The 19,614-nt window shown below is 37.6% G+C and overlaps 1 protein-coding gene across 4 annotated transcripts; it reads left to right on the top strand.

The window, feature by feature from the left end:
* Positions 1-4,710: 4,710 nt before the first annotated feature.
* Positions 4,711-18,630, top strand: kdm4ab (lysine (K)-specific demethylase 4A, genome duplicate b). Of its 4 annotated transcripts, none has more exons than XM_077220025.1 (23): positions 4,711-4,827; positions 6,519-6,671; positions 6,777-6,952; positions 7,034-7,148; positions 7,244-7,437; positions 7,592-7,641; positions 7,742-7,845; positions 7,999-8,136; positions 8,711-8,928; positions 9,029-9,183; positions 9,272-9,307; positions 9,425-9,714; positions 10,632-10,740; positions 10,818-10,990; positions 11,267-11,453; positions 12,171-12,247; positions 12,386-12,441; positions 12,631-12,739; positions 13,504-13,692; positions 14,947-15,117; positions 15,203-15,322; positions 17,124-17,216; positions 17,385-18,630. In XM_077220025.1, the coding sequence occupies exons 2-23, from the start codon at positions 6,543-6,545 to the stop codon at positions 17,523-17,525; spliced, it is 3,030 nt and encodes a 1,009-aa protein (XP_077076140.1). In that variant the 5' UTR covers positions 4,711-4,827; positions 6,519-6,542; the 3' UTR covers positions 17,526-18,630. The 4 variants fall into 4 exon arrangements, with proteins under 4 accessions (XP_077076140.1, XP_077076074.1, XP_077076221.1 ...); XM_077219959.1 differs by having other exon boundaries at positions 4,719-4,827; positions 9,272-9,334; XM_077220106.1 differs by lacking the exon at positions 9,272-9,307 and having other exon boundaries at positions 4,719-4,827.
* The last annotated feature ends 984 nt before the right edge of the window (positions 18,631-19,614 follow it).

The raw sequence follows: 19,614 nt of genomic DNA, 5'->3' as shown, positions 1-19,614 counted from the left end.
TCGACCCCCTGCCAAATTATTACTCCCCTTGTTGAAGTCAGTACCTGATTGCCTAATCCTAACCCCTCCCCCACAACTATCCTAAACCTACGATGCCAATGCTAGGGGGTAATAATTTGGCAGGGGGTCAAAATTCGGCACAACACCGGCCGAGTCAGCAGCATTGCCCGCCCGGAAAATAAAAAGAGCAAAAACGGAGGCTTGCTGAGCCTTTGAGGGAGAATTTACAAAATGCACCAGTCTCTTTCACCCAGGGAGTCCCTATGTCCTCCAGGATCTCAAAAAGTGTATCTGTGCATTCTGGGACCCCTCAGACAGCACCTGTTCCACCATGTTCCCAACAAGGAGCTCCTGTGTTTTAACAGTAAGTACTTGCGCCCGCCAGAGCTCAACGGCTGTGTTTACACTTGGCATTAACATGTGACCTATATCCGGATGTTGTCCACATACACATAAAATGTCTAAAAAGACAAGTGTAAACGCGCTTCTGATTGGAATGTTATCCGATCATCGTTTCCAGGTTCGGAGCTAGTCGTTGGCTGCGTTTACACTTGGCATCACACAAAACCCCACCCAGTCATTATTCCCCCTCCTCTCTCCAGGAATTGCTGCACATAGCTTTGTGGTTTTGCGATACAGTCGAGTGCGAAGTAGGCTACATCGCTACTAAGTTGCAGAACCATTCATTTTCTGTAAAGAACGCACATTTTTCCCACCACAGCTGGCAACGTTCTCGGATAGCCTTTCTCTATACCGTTTCCATTACGGCATCTATCAACATTATTAGTACTTGCTAGTGAAGTATGTCTCGAGACCTACAGAGAGTCTTGTCACGGCCTTGACTGTCTTTGGTCTTGTCTTGGTCTCGGACCTCTCGGCCTTGTTTAGGTCTCACTGTCTCAGACTGACATAGTGGTCGGGGGGATTTAGCAATACAATAGCCTACTACAATATCCATGACGACACAACGTTCCATAATGCAACAGTATTTGAATTTTGAATATTTTAAATAATCAGCACTCGGATAGTTTTTTTTTTTGTATAGTTTTTTTTTTCTCATCAAAACCGATTATGTTCATCAGCGGTTGTAGTATATAAAGCAGGGACACGGTTGTGTGCATTATGTTTTGTGATTTCACCAGAACGAATAAAGAGTAGGCTAGCCTACACTAGCTGTGTTGTGCCTGAACGCGCTGAACTCGTTCATATTTTCGGCGAATGTGAACTGAACGTAGCCTACTGTATTACTGCCTGGTGAACGCTATGTGAACTCGTTCATTCTGTGAACGGCACGCTCTAAGTTAACTTCGTTCAATAGGGTGCCAGATTTCTATAGAGCCTTCCAGGCGAAAACCCGGCTAAAATACACCGTAAGCCGGCCTTAATATGTAGCGGAAAAAACACCCAATCTGGCAACACCAGCCACAACGTCACACCGCCTCATGCGTGATCAAAACAAAATGGGAAGTGGAGCACAGAAGGTTATGTAAGAGCCTTATATCTCTTGTTTTTAATTATTTTCACAATATGTCTTTAGATTATTTCTAAGAATTATTCATTAAATCTGGTCAGCATTACATGATTATGTCTGTTCCTTCAACAGGACAGTGCAGCTGTGGACCAGTCACCCAAACAAAACAGCAGCACATTCAAATAGAGGGACCAAAAGTCAGAACCATGCATACTATGGCAAGCCATTTTAACTTTTATTCATTTCCAGGATATGAATTCTTGATACCAACAATTCAATTTTAACTAGTTAAAATTATAGTTATTGATATCAGGAATTAGATTTATACTAGTAACAATGGGAATTTTTGATATCAGAAATTACATTTCCACTAGTAACAATGCTAATTCTTGATATCAACAATTACATTTTTACTAATTAAAATGCTCATTCTAGATATCAAGAATTCATATCCTGGAAATGAATAAAAGTTAAAACGGCTTATTGCCATAGTAGGCAGCTTCAGTGGCGTCATGCCCATTCAAAGTGATGGGGCACGTGCCCCCTCAGATTTTTCCTCCCTGATACTTTTTTTGTCACAACTTTTTTCCTATTATGCTCCATAATTACCAGAGCCTAACGACTCAAATTTATTCTTCTGGATGTGTAATAAATCTGCCCCTTTTTCCTAATATGGTGTGTCTGTGTATATCAAATTTATAGCGCTACGTGCTTAGCGCTCTGGAATCTTTGCTGTGTATGTTCAAACAACTCACTCGTCTCGCACGTTGAGCTGGCAATGTTTTACAGATGGTCTTGAAGTGGTAAGTGGGCAAAGCAACAAATCGGCATTGAATTAGTTATCGGATGATATTAAAAGCTAGTGGGATTATTTGTGGTTGACCTGGAAATTTGAACTTGATCAAAAAGTTATGGATTTGATATTAGCTGCCTGCGAATTCAGAGCATTAACTTAAGTTGTGTCAGTGTAACGTTATCGATAGCTAGCCTAGTCTAACCGTAAACTAGTTGTCAAACTTCTTTCAAAGTCCTTCATCACATATTAATATTAAAATAACTTAATTTCAGAGCACCACAAACTCAGACCTCAGCACCTTTATGTACCTTTTATGTAAGATCGTTCTTAGGTCACATACCAATTTAAAATCATAACATAAAAACTGCAATGGTACTGTTTTTAAAATCATGTGTAGTAGGCTAAGTGTACAGTAAGTGTGTGTGTAAACATGTTTTAATGAAGTAGACTTCAAAAGCTTTTGAATTTGAGCTTACAGTTCTTTCATCAACCTGTCTTTTACATAAACTTACAAAATAGATACTTTAACTTAGTCCTCAGATAGAGGAGGGTTGCTGCTAGCTCCGTAAAGGTATTTCTGTCCCTCCCAAACTGCATTGAAATTGTTATGTTTAGCAGCCAGAATTTAAAATGTTTCAGGGGGAGAAACCCCCTGACCCCTCCTAACATAATCCATATCACCCGTCAGAAAACAATTGCAACGTCTCAGATTGTGTTATGTATATTATAAGTGTGGTAAGAAATATTTATGATACCATACAATGCATGCATTATAAGGTGCCGTGACGATGTTCGGCTGGAAGGCCTTCAAGTGTCTCTAGAGGGCGCTGCACCCCTGCACCTGCCTTCCCTTGGACCGTTTTTGCACACACCCTGAAATGATTGCGTACACACCTGTTTCCACTGATCACTTTTATAATGCATTATATGCAACGGCTTAAAAAAAAAGTGTTACCAAAATATTGTTCCATTTGATTGCTGTTAAGGAAGTTTCCATGGTTTCTAAATCTAAAGTATCAAAAACTTTTCCAAGGACAAACAAAGATGTTTTGTATAATTATATGAAACCTCTGCTCTTTTAATGTGTATTTATTCAACCAAAACTATGCACACTAAAGCTTAAATTTCACCTTTTAACCTCACATAGCTTGAATAACCTTACTTGGCAGTAATAAATAGAAGTGTAATTTGGTTACAATGTGTAATTTATTTCTTTATCCAACTTGTACAACCATATTTAAGGTCAAAGTGCCAATAAAATAACTGACAGAAAACATCAGCAATGCACCAAATGTCAGGATGTGACTTCTGTGAAAGAAATGCAACTTTCATTGTAGCAACTTGGGCTTTGAATATAAAACATGAGTGTGCTCAAGAACAGAGCAGGAACCACAAAATACATCACAGAGACCAGCAGGTTTATCTTTGGATTACAAGGGCAGAAAAAAAATTCATCTCCAGAAGTTAGTTTCCATAAGTCCCACCATCACAAAGCCAATAATGACATTTGAATATACAGCTCTTCTTCAGTTATTTTTTCAAGCATGATACCCATGCTGCTCATTGTCTGTTGTTGAGGCAGAGAGGTGTAGCCTACAGCTTGAAACAGAAATTGCTTGCTGACAAACTTTTGTTCGTTGTTGTAAATAAAATTTATCTTAATCTTTAATCATTGAATCTTTAAAAACAGATTCAAAATAATTCAAAAGATTGTGCACTAGTCATTATGTATGAATGAATATTATCAGTGACTCATATGTCACAGCGAAGGCTACCTATAAAAAGGCCTTATAGGAATGAAAAATGTTTCTTATGTTATGTAAGTGTGACAAAGTTACAGTAAAACCAGAGCTCGGATGGATGGATGGATTGTTTGTTCTATTTTTAAGAGAGCCTCCTTTTTAACGTTTAATATCAATGGCACCTCAAGTCAAAGACAGACAAGTCCGCTACTTGTAATCTGCAGTTACAGAACGTCATTCAGATTCAAGTAGCTTCCTGGTAGCCTAATATTTTCATTATTTATTTATTGGTTGTATTATTTATTTGAATGATGAAAAGAAGCTTTAAATTGCCATTATTAAAATGACATACAAATGCAGACATATGCTTACATTCAAATTTGCGGCTATAAAATTTAAAACCACATTTTTTTACATTTAATTTGTGTTATGCTTTTGAAATTAAACTCACTATTTTTTTCGGGGATTATCATGAAATTTGTCTTTTGGTTGGAGTAAATTTGACAAATGGACGCAGTGTAATTCTATAGCCTATTGTATTAGTAACAAGGCTAAATTAAAATGTTTGCAAAAAACTTATTTCTGCTAACAATTCAATATAAACGTGTATGGCAGACAGCAGGCAGGCTAGTGTAAACGTGACACTGATTTGATTGGTTAGGGTGACTGGCGTGGGTGGACCAATATAGTAAACAAATCCTGAATGCGCATGCGCAGTGTGCGAGTGCTGATGGAGGTTTGTCAGGAGAAGGTTCTGCTGTTAGCTAAACGTCTCTACGAAGGTTGAGGGCAGCTATAAGCATTTTGTTCGACAGTCAGTGAGTAAATATGTGCATATAACCTCCTTGTTATTTTCTGTATTTACGCTATTTCTATAATATACGGGTTAAAAGCTTTGTTAGTAGTGGTAAAGTTGCTAGCTTCGAAGAGCTAACGTTAATCGTTGCACTTTCACTTTGCATCCAACAGCTAGTTTTCCAATTTACGCACATTATATGTTATATTTATCATTTGTACCTAGTATATTTTGTACAGCCTGTCGTGTACTTTGTATAGGCTGGATTTTTTAATTTATCCGATGATAAATTAATGATACATTAGTACATGATAATGTTTACGTTTGGCCTAACTCGTTAGCCTAGCCATACGACTTTTAAAGAGACGCTGGTTTTAGCCAATCAGCAGCAGATCTTCCGAATACAAGGCGTGGCGTGTATTGTGTACAGTACACTGTACGGGTTGCATTGTAAAAATATGAGTTTTTTGTCTCACTGTCTTAGCCATGTAAGGTCTATTTGCCAGCCTTTACGCCGGAATGCTACTCGGATGTAGTTTGTCACATGTGGTTTAAGGTTTTTAACGTCCTGCTAAAATATATGTGTTTAACCACATTAAAGGGAAGTTAATGAAACCAAGCAACCCAGCATGACAGTAATGCGATGGCTGTGATGTAAATCAAGTCAAAGTGACTGGTCGTCTGGGTAATCGTATAATGGTCTAAAGTCATCCCACATATTGCACGGGTTTTCAAACTGTGCTCTGGGGGTCCATTACGTACTAACGTTACCTGTACATCCGGGAACTTAACTGTCGATTATAAGACATAATATATATATATTTAAAGATGTTTACTTTCAAAAACGAAGTAAAATCATTCACTGGCTTACCATGGTTACACGATGAGGTACGACTACGAGTAAATGTCCGGGTAAGACACCTCTGGCCACTGGAGGGGGTTGTTACACCAATTTGACGCTGGGAGCATGAAGGGACATGTTTTTAAATTGACCAAATTAAGTTTGTTTATGCATCTTTCACGCTATATGACAGGCAGGGTGGACATATAATTACTTGACATGTTTAATCTTAGTGATTTCTTAAGTTATTCACGCATGTCGGCTGTGTAGCAGCTGTGTGACGTTGTTTAGTGACGCTATTTTGTATTGAAGTCTATGGGAAGTCTAGTTTATTTTCTCCTAAAAGTGGGCGTGAATCTGACATTATATGACTTAGCGCCGGTTGTGAGTATGGAAAAGTTAATAGGGAAACAGTGTAAAAAAAAAGTTAAAATTAGAATAAGTAGTTCATTAAATAACTATTATATTTAAACCAATAAAGATCAAATTAAAATTAATGAGTAAATAGATGTGTAAATAAATACATAGTAAATCTAACAGTAGAGTGAAATGTAATGTATGCTAAGTATTTTTCAAATAATATTTTAGACACAGTTCACAGTATAAATTGGGTTTTTATACAAGATAATATCAAGATGCCTTTTAAATTTTAGGATAGGTGTCCCCCACACAAGGATGATCATTTTTTGGTGATCCGTGGCATCTGAAAGATTGAAAACCCCTGTTATATAGTGCTTTAAAACATGACTATAAGCTTGATTTTAATGTTAAATAAAATGCTTTTTTTATTATGTTTCAGTATTCTGCTAATATAGTTTGTTTTATATTAGTTCTACTTTGAGAATACAGTCCTAATAACATTTGTCATACAGGTGCTAAGGACTTGGTCGGTCAAGATGGCATCAGACACGCCGATTTCGAGGGGTATTATGACCTTTTACCCCACTGTTGAAGAGTTCAAGAACTTCAGCCGCTACATTGCGTACATGGAGTCCCAAGGTGCACACAAGGCAGGCCTGGCCAAGGTTAGAGGAAAACCCTACTTTCTTAGCATTAAAAAAAATATATCATAAGGCTACTGCTGTCAATAAGTCATTTTACAAAATTATATTTATTTTTCTAAACTACAGATCATCCCACCCCAAAACTGGAAGCCTCGACGTTCATACGATGACATTGACGACCTGCCAATACCTGCACCAATTCAGCAGGTTGTGACTGGGCAGTCGGGGCTGTTTACACAGTACAACATCCAGAAAAAATCCATGACTCTGAAAGAGTTCCGCAAAACAGCCAACAGCGACAAGTAAGTCTTGTTAAATCATTTTCTTGTTACTCATTTTCCAGTAGAAGTTGATTATAAACGCACCTGTCCTTCCTTTTTAAGGTTTTGCAGCCCTCGGTATGATGATTTTGAAGAGCTTGAAAGGAAATATTGGAAAAATGTAACCTTTAACCCTCCCATCTATGGAGCTGATGTGAATGGGACTCTTTATGACCCGGTGAGTAAACTCTTCTGTGAGCAATCTTAATTATTTTTGGTTTGAGAGCTCCGAAGTGAATGGAGTGATTCTTTATTTTTTCATGTCTTATGCAGGATGTCAAGGAATGGAATGTAGGGCATTTGAAAACCATCCTTGACACCGTGGAGCATGAAAGTGGTATTACTATAGAGGGAGTAAACACACCCTACCTCTACTTTGGCATGTGGAAAACCACTTTTGCTTGGCACACTGAGGACATGGATCTCTACAGCATTAATTACTTACACTTCGGGGAACCAAAGTCCTGGTAATTGCACCTGCGGCTTTCATTTAAAGTCTTGAATTGATTTTTTAATAGAAAAATGTAATTTGTAGATGAAATGTGTACCTTTAGGCATAAAGATGGTTGTTGTAATTGTCTGTCCTGATGCCAAGTGCTAAATTCGTCTGGAATCCCACAGGTACTGTGTGCCTCCTGAGCATGGAAAAAGACTCGAGCGGTTAGCCAAAGGTAAACAGCTTTTTTTGTCGTAAATTCTGCACACACAATTTGACAAATATTTTGCTTGATTTATATTTTCTCATATATAATACTTGTCATTGTTATACAGGCTTTTTCCCTGGAAGTTCACAAAACTGTGAAGCATTTCTTAGACACAAGATGACTCTTATTTCACCTTCAATTCTTAGGAAGTATGGCATTCCTTTTGAAAAGGTATGTTTTTATGATCAAGAGTGCATTTTGTCCAACTGATGACTTGTTTTTTTTATCATTTGCCGACCATATTATGCTTCCTTAGAATACACGCGTTTGTAATTTTAAGTCTGAGGAGGCTATGTGATGTCATTGTCCATTTTTGATTTGTAGATCACTCAGGATGCAGGAGAGTTCATGGTGACGTTTCCATACAGCTATCATGCAGGCTTTAATCATGGCTTTAACTGTGCGGAATCTACTAACTTTGCAACAAGGCGATGGATCGACTATGGAAAACAAGCCATTCTGGTAAAAAATAATGTAAAAAAGTTCATTCAAAAATTTGGGGTCAATAATCTTTTTGTTTTATGACCCTTATGCTCACTAAGGCCATTTATGTGATAAAAAAAATACAGTAAAGTATGTCATATTGTGAAATATTATAATTAAAAAAAATAATTTTTAAAATGTAATTTATTTCTGTGATGGCAACACTGAATTTACAGCATCTTTACTTCAGTCACATTATCCTTCTGAAATCAGTCTATAATGCTGATTTGGTGTTCAAGAAACAATTCTGATTATGTTGACAACAGATGTGCTGCTTTATTTTTTTGCAAACTGTGATCCTGTTTTCAGGATTCTTTGATGAATAGAGCTGAAATAGAAACATTTAAATGTAAATCTTTTGTAATATTATGAATGTCTTTATTGATGCTTTTGATCAATTTAATGCATCCTTGCTAAATAAATGTATTCATTTATTTAAAAAAAATATGTTACTGACCCCAAACTTTATTTATCGTGTACTGAAATGCCTGTACACAACATAGTGAATCAATCTTATGTATAAAAATATCAATCTTGTATCTTTTTCACTCAGTGTTCATGTAGGAAAGACATGGTGAAGATCTCCATGGATGTGTTTGTAAGGAAATTTCAGCCCGAACGCTATGAGCTGTGGTTGGCGGGGAAGGACAATGCTCCCATTGACCACTCCAAGCCCACGCCTGAAGCAGCTGAGTTTTTAGGTGGAGAGGCTGGAAAGAGTGGTGCTCAGGAACTCATTGAGAACCAAAGTAGTGAGGGACAAAAGAAAAGGTAAAAAGGTTAAGCTCACTTTACTTCTTACATCGTACATACTGATATGTAAAAAGCAAGTAATATCAATCTCTAATGTTGCCTTTTCCAATAAAATTAGCCTGGCCAAACAAAGGATAGGAACTAAAAGACACAGAGTGTGTCTGGACTTACCAGAGGAAGTTCTTCCAAAGAGTGAAATAAACGACGAGGAGGCTGAATATGGAAAGAAGGGGCGCCTGACTCCATACATAGAACAATGCAGAGAGTATCAAGGTATATCCTGTGGTTATGGCCTAAAAAAACTTTTCTCGGTTGTTGGAAGTCCTTTGTTTTTTTACATTTGATAAAAAATGTATTTCAGAATTGAAGGACGAAGACAACCTTCTGCCACTGACAGGTTCGAAAAGTTTAAAGATACTTCAAGGTTCCAGAAGTCCTGCATCTGGGGAGCGAGTTAGGGGTGTTGGTTTAAGTGCTTCAATCCCGGTGACTGAAACTACTTCTCTGTCCTCAGCCTGTACCCAGTCCTTCCCAAAGCGTCATCTCTCCATAGCATCTGTCCCTACTGTCCCTCACTGCCTGTCAGCCGTGCCACGGATTTCTACCAAACCAGGGGTGGCGAGCCTTCTCTTTCATCGGACCCTGAGCCCTTCGGATGCCCTACAGGTCCATAGCTGTACAGCCAAATCAGTGCTCTGTAAACCTGATCAACCCAGGACAGAGAAACTCAGAGAAGAACTCAAAGAAGCAGACATACAACTAGATGTGAGGCCAAATACGCAAACTCCACAACCAAACACAGAGGTTGGTAACTGGACTGTCTTAGTGTGTATATTTCAAAAGTGAGCATTTTGTATTTCAGTACTTTAACATGTAAAAAAAAAAAAAGGGAGTAGGTATATACTATGCAATTAAATCAGGGGTGGTATTAAAATTGTATGTTATGGCTGTTCACTTAATGGATGTTAATATGTTTTTTTTGGTTGTGTAAATTGAAAATAAATCTCTAAAATCAATAGTTTTAAATTTGATTGCAAGTGAATTTAGGCATCATAGCATTAGAATGTGCAGTATGAAAATTGCTATTCGTTTGAATATTTATTGAAGATGAAATATTATTAAATGTATTAATGTTTTTAATGATTACTTTTAAATTAGTTAGATGACTTCAAAGATAATCTAAATGTAAAAATAGTGGAATGAGCTGCATAATTAAATATCTGAATAACAACCATTACTGATAAATGATATGGTACAAGTATACCTAAATAAAACGTTTTAAAAACGCACAGAAAACGTTTTATCTTTTTTTAAAAAAAATTTAAAGAAATACTTTTACAGTATTACAGTTTACAGTTTTTAATTAATACTTTTAATCAGCAAGGATGCATTTAATTAACCAAAACAGTAAAGACTTTTATAATTTTTTGGCCTTTATAAAGCCCAAAACGATTTCTGTTTCAAATAAATATAGTTGTTTTGGACTTTCTATTAATCAAAGAATCCTGGATAAAATGCATCACAGTTTCCACAAGAATATTAAGCAGCACTGTTTTTAACAGTGATAATTATAAGAAATGAATTATTTTTAATGCACATGAAATATATTCAGCTTGTCACAAACATGACATCACAAATAATGTTTTAAAAACAAGCTCAAAATGAAGCACTTCCACAACACATATCCAAATGAAATTAACGCCTCTCTTGCTTTTGTTCAGCATGAAATTGAGGGAGAGAAAGAGAATAAGAGCATGAAGAGGAAACTGCAGCCACTCAGCAAGTTGCCGTGCTTACATCCCTTGCTCAGAGAGAACTCCAGTGATGAAGGTTAGGATCTGTTTCATGTTGTTCATTCATTGGTGCATCACTGTTTGCTCTTTCTCATGAACTCCTTCACTCCACAGAGATTCAGGAGCCAGCAGCAGAGCCAGAGCAGACTGATCCCTGGGCCAGACTCCTGGCTCCCATGTGGCAAAGCAAGCCTCGCGATTTTAGAGTTGAGAAGGATTTCAACTTCCGCATGGGCCAGCAACCGCCGTACTGTGCAGTGTGTGCCCTCTTTCACATGTACACACAGGTAACACATGCTAATACCATCATCACGAAAATCTATTATTACTCCGTTTTCGTTTGTGCGAACCAGCCAACACAGTCTGTCTCACTAGCTTATTCATGCTGCTAGTGGCTCAGAAATCACACACTTATGCCTGGTGGATTGTGAGAACAAAAACGGCTAAGAGATGTGGTTCAATCAGAAGTAATTATTCTTTTATTCGTGAGCTGATAATTGAAAGATGACTTGTGCGAACCTCTAAAAGACTGTGCCCTGCACATTGCTGTTTCATCTGTGTAGAGTGATGTAATCCGTCTGAGCCAGTGCGGTTCTGCAGCTGAAGGAGGAGAGCAGAGGACCATGCCGCTGATTCCAGAGATGTGCTTCACCAGCAGCTCTGAGGGACACCTGTCCACCCCTAATCTGGATAAAGATGGCACTAGCCAACTCGTCAGCTGCTCTGTGTGCAGTGTGCGCGTACACACCAGTAAGTTTGTGCTTCACTGTTGCCACTGAAATATGTGCAGTTAAAATGACATGTCCCGGCAGTCACTGCATTTTAAAAGCTTTTTTTTTTTTACTTCCTTTATAATTTTGTTTGCCTCAATTTTGAGCTCAGTAAGATTTTTTTGAAAGAAATTAATACTTTCATTCAGCAAGGATGAATTTACATTGTAATCCTTTTATTTGTAACATTTGGCATGTTTGTGTGATGCTCCTCTTCCATGTGTGTAAGCTGAGTGTACGCACGCTGTTTTTTGTAATTTAAAGAGAGTCTTTTCAGTTGAATCAAAATGGCAACGCGCCAACAGTGTGCCCGAATACACCTCGTTTTCACACCAGCACACCCATGGGCGAACAGATGGGCACAAATGCATTTGCTATTTAAACAACGTGGCGCAGGACGTGGAAATGATAACTGCGTCGGGCTGAAACTAGCAAAAAATACTAGCTTCGCGCCTGACGCTGCATTGCGCCGGATATATGATAGGGCCCTAAAGTGTATTGCTGTTTCATGTTGATTTTGGTGAAACATGGTGAAAATCTTGAGATGGTAACCAGTTACATAATTAAAAAATAAGCACTTTTCTTTATGTATTGGTACAAATGCTATCATTATTGCAAAAGTAATGTTTACATCCATGTAATATGTCTGCTACCTGTAAAAAGATAATTGAATGAGTTGTGGATGTTTTGTCTACAGGTTGTTATGGTGTGTCTCAGGATACTAAGCTGGACGGGTGGATGTGTTCCCGCTGTGAAGCGAACGCCATTACTCAGGTTGGTTGGATCATTTGTTTAGCTTTACAGTTGGATTTATTTTATCTAGCCATCATGCGTGACAAGGTTTTGCTCCCACTTTAACTTTTTGTTAATTATTCTCAGTGGTGTGACTAAGTGTTTGTGTCTTTCCCTCAGGACTGCTGTTTATGCTCTCTGAGAGGAGGAGCTCTGCAGAAAGCAAACAATGACAAGTAGGTACCCAGGAGCCTCCTGAGGGAGCCCTTCATGGTTCGATTGCACATTTTCAATAGCACCCATTCCTCTCAGCTGAATGACACTCTTATGCACTGACTCTCTCAGCTGCTTGACAGCATGTCATGTGCAGATTTTTACCTCAGGCGCTAGTGAAACCTGATTTGGTTGACAATGTGGTTTTGTAGGTGGGTTCATGTGTTATGTGCCGTGGCAGTGCTGGAGGCTCGATTCGTGAACATTGCGGAGCGCAGTCCTGTTGATCTCGGTAATATCCCGCTTCAGAGATTTAAACTGGTGAGTTAATGTTTTGCACAAACATATGACACAATCTGAATGCTGTGCTGATTGGTATATAGAGGGAAAGTGGATTTATATCATTTATTTTAGAAATCTTGGCTAGTACAAAAACGAGTCGTTTAATTACACTGTTTAAGATGTAAGTAATGACTTTTTTTAGAGTAACTTACCCAACACTGGTTTAAGCGGGAATCTTTTCTTCCTCATTTCTCCTGTTCAATCCGTAGAGGTCAGGCGTGACCTGCGAGTGAAAACATGAACACACTGGAGAGCTGCTTTATAGTAGAAAATGAAGTTGTACTTCTGATGAAACACTGACACTGTTTTTCATGTTTAATTAATACGGTAAAGCTGCTTGATTTTAAGCAATCTATTGCATAAAGTGCTATATAAATAAACGTGACGTGACTTTACTAGAGTGCTGAATTGCAGAGCTCATGCAAACATATCCATGTTGCAATGATGATCGGATTCTTTTCTTATGCTTTATACAATTGTGTTGTGTTTATTTTGTTATTGAGAGAAAAAAACGAGTAGCACAGATATTCATCTAAACTCTCAGCAGAGTGGGTGGCGTTCGCTAACAGTATGTTCGCTAACAGTTTGTCGCTGCTCACGTATTTCGAACTTGATTTTACCCCTAAGCAAAGAACAAAAAAGTCAGTCTTACAAATTTCTTTCTAAATAAATCAGAATTTGTTTAACTCAAGTCTGTCAAGTTTCTATTGTTAAAGGCATGACTAACAATGGTTCCTTTTCAGAAATGCCAGTTCTGTCGTAAGTGGGTGAAGAGGAGCTCGAGTTGCTGCGTGCAGTGCTCACACGGCCGCTGCTCATCTTCCTTTCATGCCACCTGTGCACAGGCAGCCGGGGTTCAAATGCACCCAGACGATTGGCCATTCGTTGTTTACTTCACCTGCTGGAGACACAAGGGCGGCAGCCAAATGGAGGTACAAACACAATACAGACATGTTCAGATAGAATACAATTAAAAAGAGAGTGATAGCAAAGTCTATATAGGACACCTGAACAATGGAAATGCATATAGAAGCCGGTTCACTGTTTTTGCCTTAAACTACATTGAATGGCACAATAAGGGCATGTTAATAGGACCGATTCTCCTTCATTTCCTGGTATACTGGCTCTGCCCTGCACTGGTGGTTCTAATATAGGGGGGAAACAATACTAAAGGGAAATAATAAAATGAAACTAACCGTATTATTGTACAGTTAATTGTATAGTTAGCTAAATATATCAAAAAATACTTCCCATATGACTTGTTGGCATCAAAGGTCCAACGTCCACGTATGTATTTGTTATCTTATTACACCTAGGAATTTTAAATCAAAATGTAATAACTTGATCTTCCATTGAATTGACAGACTTCTCTCTGGTCATGTACACAGACCTTTAATAATTTTAGGCTCATTAAACCCGTCCCTTTCTTTTAATCTACCTCAAGTTTGCATTCAGATCTGCCTCGCTTCAGGCAACAATAAACAATTGATTTTTTTGTTTTTCTATAATCTGTTTTATTCTGCTGTACATCACTATAGAGAAGAAAAAATCTGTTGCTACTTTCATTTCATGAAAACTTTTTCAACTTTAAAAGTGTAAAATTCTTGAGAAAACCTTAAGCAGTCATGGATAATCTTATATTATTTATTTATCTGAAATTAAAATATTTTAACAAATCTGCTTTACTGCTGATTAAACCATAGACATGCAAAATACTAAAATACGTAAAGGAAATGATATCATAGAGAGGACCCCTGCAGACCCTCATTACTGTGGGTCAAGGCCATGTACTGTAGTCTCTTAAAAATCAGATCATTTTGGTCTTTTTATGAATTGTAAATTGTATTGTTGTAAAATGTCATGGAGTGTGATTCTCCAAATACTTTTTTGGACAAAAGGAAAATGTTATTACTCCATGGTTACACCACATGACATTTTAGTCTTTTTTCTTTCTTTTTTTTCAAAACATGAAACAAGAGGTAGAACCACTAAAAAGGAGTTTTACAGTAACTAGTCTGTTTCAACAGGGTGGAATTCTAATCTTTGAGCCAGTATGTATACATATTTTAAGTATGAGCAATTTGTTTGCTATAAGCCAAGTATGTTAGCGGATTATTGATAACACTTCAAAAGATGTGTGTTAGATGTTATCTTAGATGTCTGATCTCTGATGTCATCTTCTGCAGCGCAACAAGGCATCAATGCGGGAGTTGGTGAAGGGGCAGAAAGTGATCTGCAAGCACAGAAATAACCGATACTACCATTGTGAGGTGGTTGAGCTGACCAAAGCAACCTTCTACGAGGTTATCTTCGATGATGGCTCATTCAGTGACAACCTCTTCCCTGAGGATATAGTGGTATGTGTGGAGCTATGCAGCTCAAAACAATGTTTAGTGATCAAATGCACCGTGTACTGAAGCAGGGCTGGTCTTTATTTCTCAGAATAGAGACTGTCTGAAGCTCGGTCCACCATCAGAGGGCGACGTAGTTAAAGTACGCTGGACAGATGGCCTGATCTATGGAGCCAAATTTGTGTCTGACCATATCATCCCAATGTACCAGGTCAGAGGACAACAAACACAATTGTGCACACGATTTGGGTTAGAGGTCAACTTCAGACACTGCAAAGTAGATAGCGTGTGTTACAGTAGGATCACTGTTTGCCGTGTATAGGATAGTGTAACTGTAAGAAGATAGACTAAAAATCTGTACTGTACACTGTTAAAGTTTAATATCATAACATGCACTACCATATCTATTCACATAGATATAATGTCATAATTTTCGATAGAGGCCGTTTTTGACTTTTTTTCATGACATTGACCTTCATTGTTGTTGTTGCTATGAAGCTATGGCAATAAGCTATGACGGGTCATGCTGTAGGCTTAAATTTCAGCAGAGGCCCCCTTTACCATGGGTACACTCCTTATCCATGGTAAAATCACTGTAACCCACTGACTCCGGTGGCTTATTGCTTTTATAAATCCGCAACATAACTACTGTTATTAAAATCTATTTTAACAGATAAAATCTGTTAACAATAAATTGATAATATTGAAGGTAAAGACATTTATCATTTTATAAACATTTTGAAAAAAAAATGCTGTTCTTTTGAACTTTCTATTAATCAAAGAATCCTGAAACAAAAGTATCATGGTTTCCACAATTTTAAGCCATACAACTGACATTGATGATAAATGATTCTTCAGCACCAAATCAGCTATTAAATTGATTTCTGAAGGATCATGTGACACTGAAGACTGGAGTAATGTTGCTGAAAGTTCTGCATTTTACATCACAAGAATAAATGGCATCTTACAAGATATTGAAATAGAAAACAATTATTTTAAATTTAAATAATATTTCACAATATTACTTATTTCTGTATTTTAATTTTTTTTAAAAATGCAGGCTTCATTCTAAACATCTAAAAAAAAAACAACACGCCAAACCCAAACCTTTTGAATGGTATTGTAATCAGAATTTAAAAAAAATCTTCCTCCATGTACTATGGTTCATGAGCCTGAGGCTGCCTGGGATGTTCCATGAAAATGTTGCTGAAGTCAACATGATGATATGGCATGTTTTAAGATATTTAGTTTTGTAAATGTTTTGCTTATTTTTTTTCGCTTTTAACTAGCGAAAACTAAATTAGTCCACACCAGCGGACGATATTGTTCTGTTTATTCGAAGCACGTGCTTGCAGGTTTGTCATCAGTTGCTTTAAATGTGCAAGCTCTTTATAGCACAGTGGCTGTCAATGTTTTTATCATGCATCAGCTGGAAAGTAAAAGATTTTGAAAGTGATTCCAACGATATCGTTCCTCTCTGCCATTATCGTTATACTTCTGGTGTGGACTCTGCTATTCTTTTATTTATCTAGAACGATTTTTTGAACTATATCTTTATTACTGTTATACTTGTCATCCTTGATGTGAACGGGATAATTCACACAAAAATTTAAATCTGTCATTTACTCACCCTCAAGTTGTTCCAAATCCGTAAGACTTTCGTTCATCTTCGGAACACAAATATACCGCCAAAAGTACCACCACAGAGAATGACGGAAAAAGTAGTTTTGTCACCCAATCATGCCACGTCATTACCCAGCTAAATGAGTTGTGTTTTCTGGCAAACATTATAACTGTCCTTCACAAAAGTACACAAAATGCATACAACTGGTTGTACAGTCACACTCGAAAAACAATTATTCCAACATTACCTGAAGACTTCCGACTGTTTACCGTTGCAAAGCAATATATATATCATTTTATTATGGCTTCATTCACCGCTCATCTGAGGAGAAATTAAAGTGGACTTTTGTAACGCTGATATAAAAATGGCTCTTTTAATTATTTTCCAGGTGGAATTTGAAGATGACTCTCAGCTTACTGTAAAGAGGGAAGACGTGTACAGTTTGGACGAGGAGCTGCCCAAACGTGTTAAAGGCCGCCTGGTGAGTGATTTCCTGCCAGCTCTGCTTCATTAAGTGTGCGATATATCATTGAGAAACGCCTTTTCCTTGAACCATCTTACCACTACAGTAACATTAGCTTGTCATGACACAGAGCTACTGAACACCGTGTGGATTAACACACATTATGCGTTTTATTTCTGTCTCTAGTCTGTGGCGTCGGACATGCGCTTCAAAGGGGTGTTTGTGGAGAAGGATGTGAAGCAAGACTCGAAAAGACAGCGGGTGATCAACTCCCGTTATAGGGAGGACTACATCGAACCGGTCATCTACAGAGCCATCATGGAGTAACGTCCTCACAAACAATATCTTCAACAAACAGATCAATTGGCTAGCACCACTAACATCATAACAAACAGAAAAACAGGCTGGACCAGACGCCTCAATAGCCTTTGTTTCTTAAAACACCACGATCATGTTTTTGACCTTCAGGTTGAGTATTAATTCTCATTGAAATGATCCTGCTGTGAGCGGTCTTCGGGCGACACAATTGAGAGTACAAGAGATGAAATGTTAGGAATGTCTTGTGTAACAGTGTTTGTTTGTTCGGACGGCAGACAACCGGCTCAGGCTCAGCGGCTCTCGGACTCCTACTGTCTTAAGGCAGGGGGCGGTGATGTTTCAACTTTTTTTTTTATCGCCTCCTGCAGACCCACCGTCTGACCGCACATGAACAGACCTTTACACCGTCAGACAAATCTTTAGTCAGTGGGGATGCGCAGTCCCCACTGACCTTTTTGTAGGATTTAAAGTGCTTTGCAATATCTGAATCTCATGGATGAATCTTGTCTTTCTTAGTACGAGCAGCTCTCATGTGTGATCTACTGTTATCATGGGGCGTTATAGAAAACTAGCTTTATACTCTCATAAATGGGTGGATACAGCAGCTTTGGATTTTGTTTTCATTTAATTTATATTTCTGTTTAAGTGCAAGGAATGCCAGTTTCCTAATCGCACATTAGTTCTTGATTAACTTTGTTTGTAAAAAGAAGTATTTATATATGTTGAAGGAAGATTTTCTCTACTTTTTCTACTCTTAGTTGCATTACTATGCCAACACAGGTAAGAGTGACTTATCAACATGTTTGGTTTTGTTTTTTCTTTTTTTTTCTTTTCATTTGTGAGTTTTATAGTACTTAAGGCAGGGAAGGCAACATCTCGAGGCACTCCATTTAGAGAGCCTAAAAGAGACGCCTCGTTTGAATCACCTACATTGTTTAAAAAAATAAAACACTTTGTGGAGATCCCTTTAGCTGTATAGCATTACAGATTCTTGTCTTCAGTTGTTTTGAGCAGTAGGCATTACACTCATTTGTCTTGGAATATAGATCCATTGTTAATTTAAGGCTAAAAACTTTATTTTTAAATTAAAAGCAATGTCTCCTCTCCCCCTGAACATTTGTTGTTGGTCTCATTTTAGCCTATTTTGAGTGTGTTTTCATGTCACAGCCTGCATACACATTCTTTGCGAATCATTTACAATGTTTAAAGTCAATATGAAGTGAATTAAACCAGTATTTACTAATGTCAACTGGTTGGCAGAATGTATTGTCAAAATGTATTGACAATTTATTGGAAAGTTAAAGTTACATCACAGCACGTCGAAAATGCTGCAATTACGAGATTCTGACTTGCAAGAAGCATTCACATCTTCATAGGACTCGTAATTACAACTTGAATTCCTTTAGAGCTTTGATATGAACCACCTGACCGCTGCAATGTCATTCGGAAACACTCAAAACTCTGACTTAATGGTAAAATGTAGTTATAGTTTTATAAAATTTCTATTTAATAATTTGACGATTGTTAATTACTTAATAACACTAACATAGTCTGAAAATAAACAATAGACCTGTAGTAGTTTAATGCAGCTAGCACAGAGAGTTGAATAACAAAACGAATATTCAGCTAAATAAACTATTATGACTGTTACTTCTAGTATTGTGGTTTTGTCTATTGATTACTCAAATTACACAGATTAATTTTGGCGTTAATAGTGTTGCCAGAGAAACGCATAAGTCTGAATCTGAGAACATGAACAGTTACAGTGTCATCTAATTATCACGGCACTTGCAGGTCTATCGTTCTGAAGTCAGTGGTTTTTTTTAAAGGGTGGAGAGTTATGGAGTTAATGTGTCCCTCTGTCCTGATATTGGCGCTCCCTCAGCTGATGACACAAAGTGACATGGCTTAAGTGACATCAGCATTTTAGAGGGAGAGCAAGGATCACAAAGACAAACATTGATTTTCTTTGCAGAAACATGCATCACTGAATAGTTCACAGTAAGTCTAAAACTTGAGTTAACGTAAATATGTGTCGAATTGATGTTGACCTTAAGGTTTGTCTGATAATACTTCCGTGTCCCAGTTTATGCATTCA

Source organism: Siphateles boraxobius, unplaced genomic scaffold (genome assembly GCF_051911475.1).
Source record: "Siphateles boraxobius isolate OS27281-9 unplaced genomic scaffold, OSU_SipBor_1 1, whole genome shotgun sequence".
NCBI classification, from domain to species: domain Eukaryota; kingdom Metazoa; phylum Chordata; class Actinopteri; order Cypriniformes; family Leuciscidae; genus Siphateles; species Siphateles boraxobius.
Note: the sequence above shows the minus strand (reverse complement) of the source record. Positions and strands in the feature narration are given on the sequence as shown.

Excerpts from the sequence above, each read along its gene's own strand:
- kdm4ab (XM_077219881.1), top strand. The coding sequence starts at position 6,543 with ATGGCATCAGACACGCCGATTTCGAGGGGTATTATGACCTTTTACCCC. Across the intron at positions 8,929-9,028 it reads AGTGAGGGACAAAAGAAAAG|CCTGGCCAAACAAAGGATAG; the intron begins GTAAAAAGGTTA and ends CAATAAAATTAG. Across the intron at positions 9,715-10,631 it reads CTCCACAACCAAACACAGAG|CATGAAATTGAGGGAGAGAA; the intron begins GTTGGTAACTGG and ends GCTTTTGTTCAG.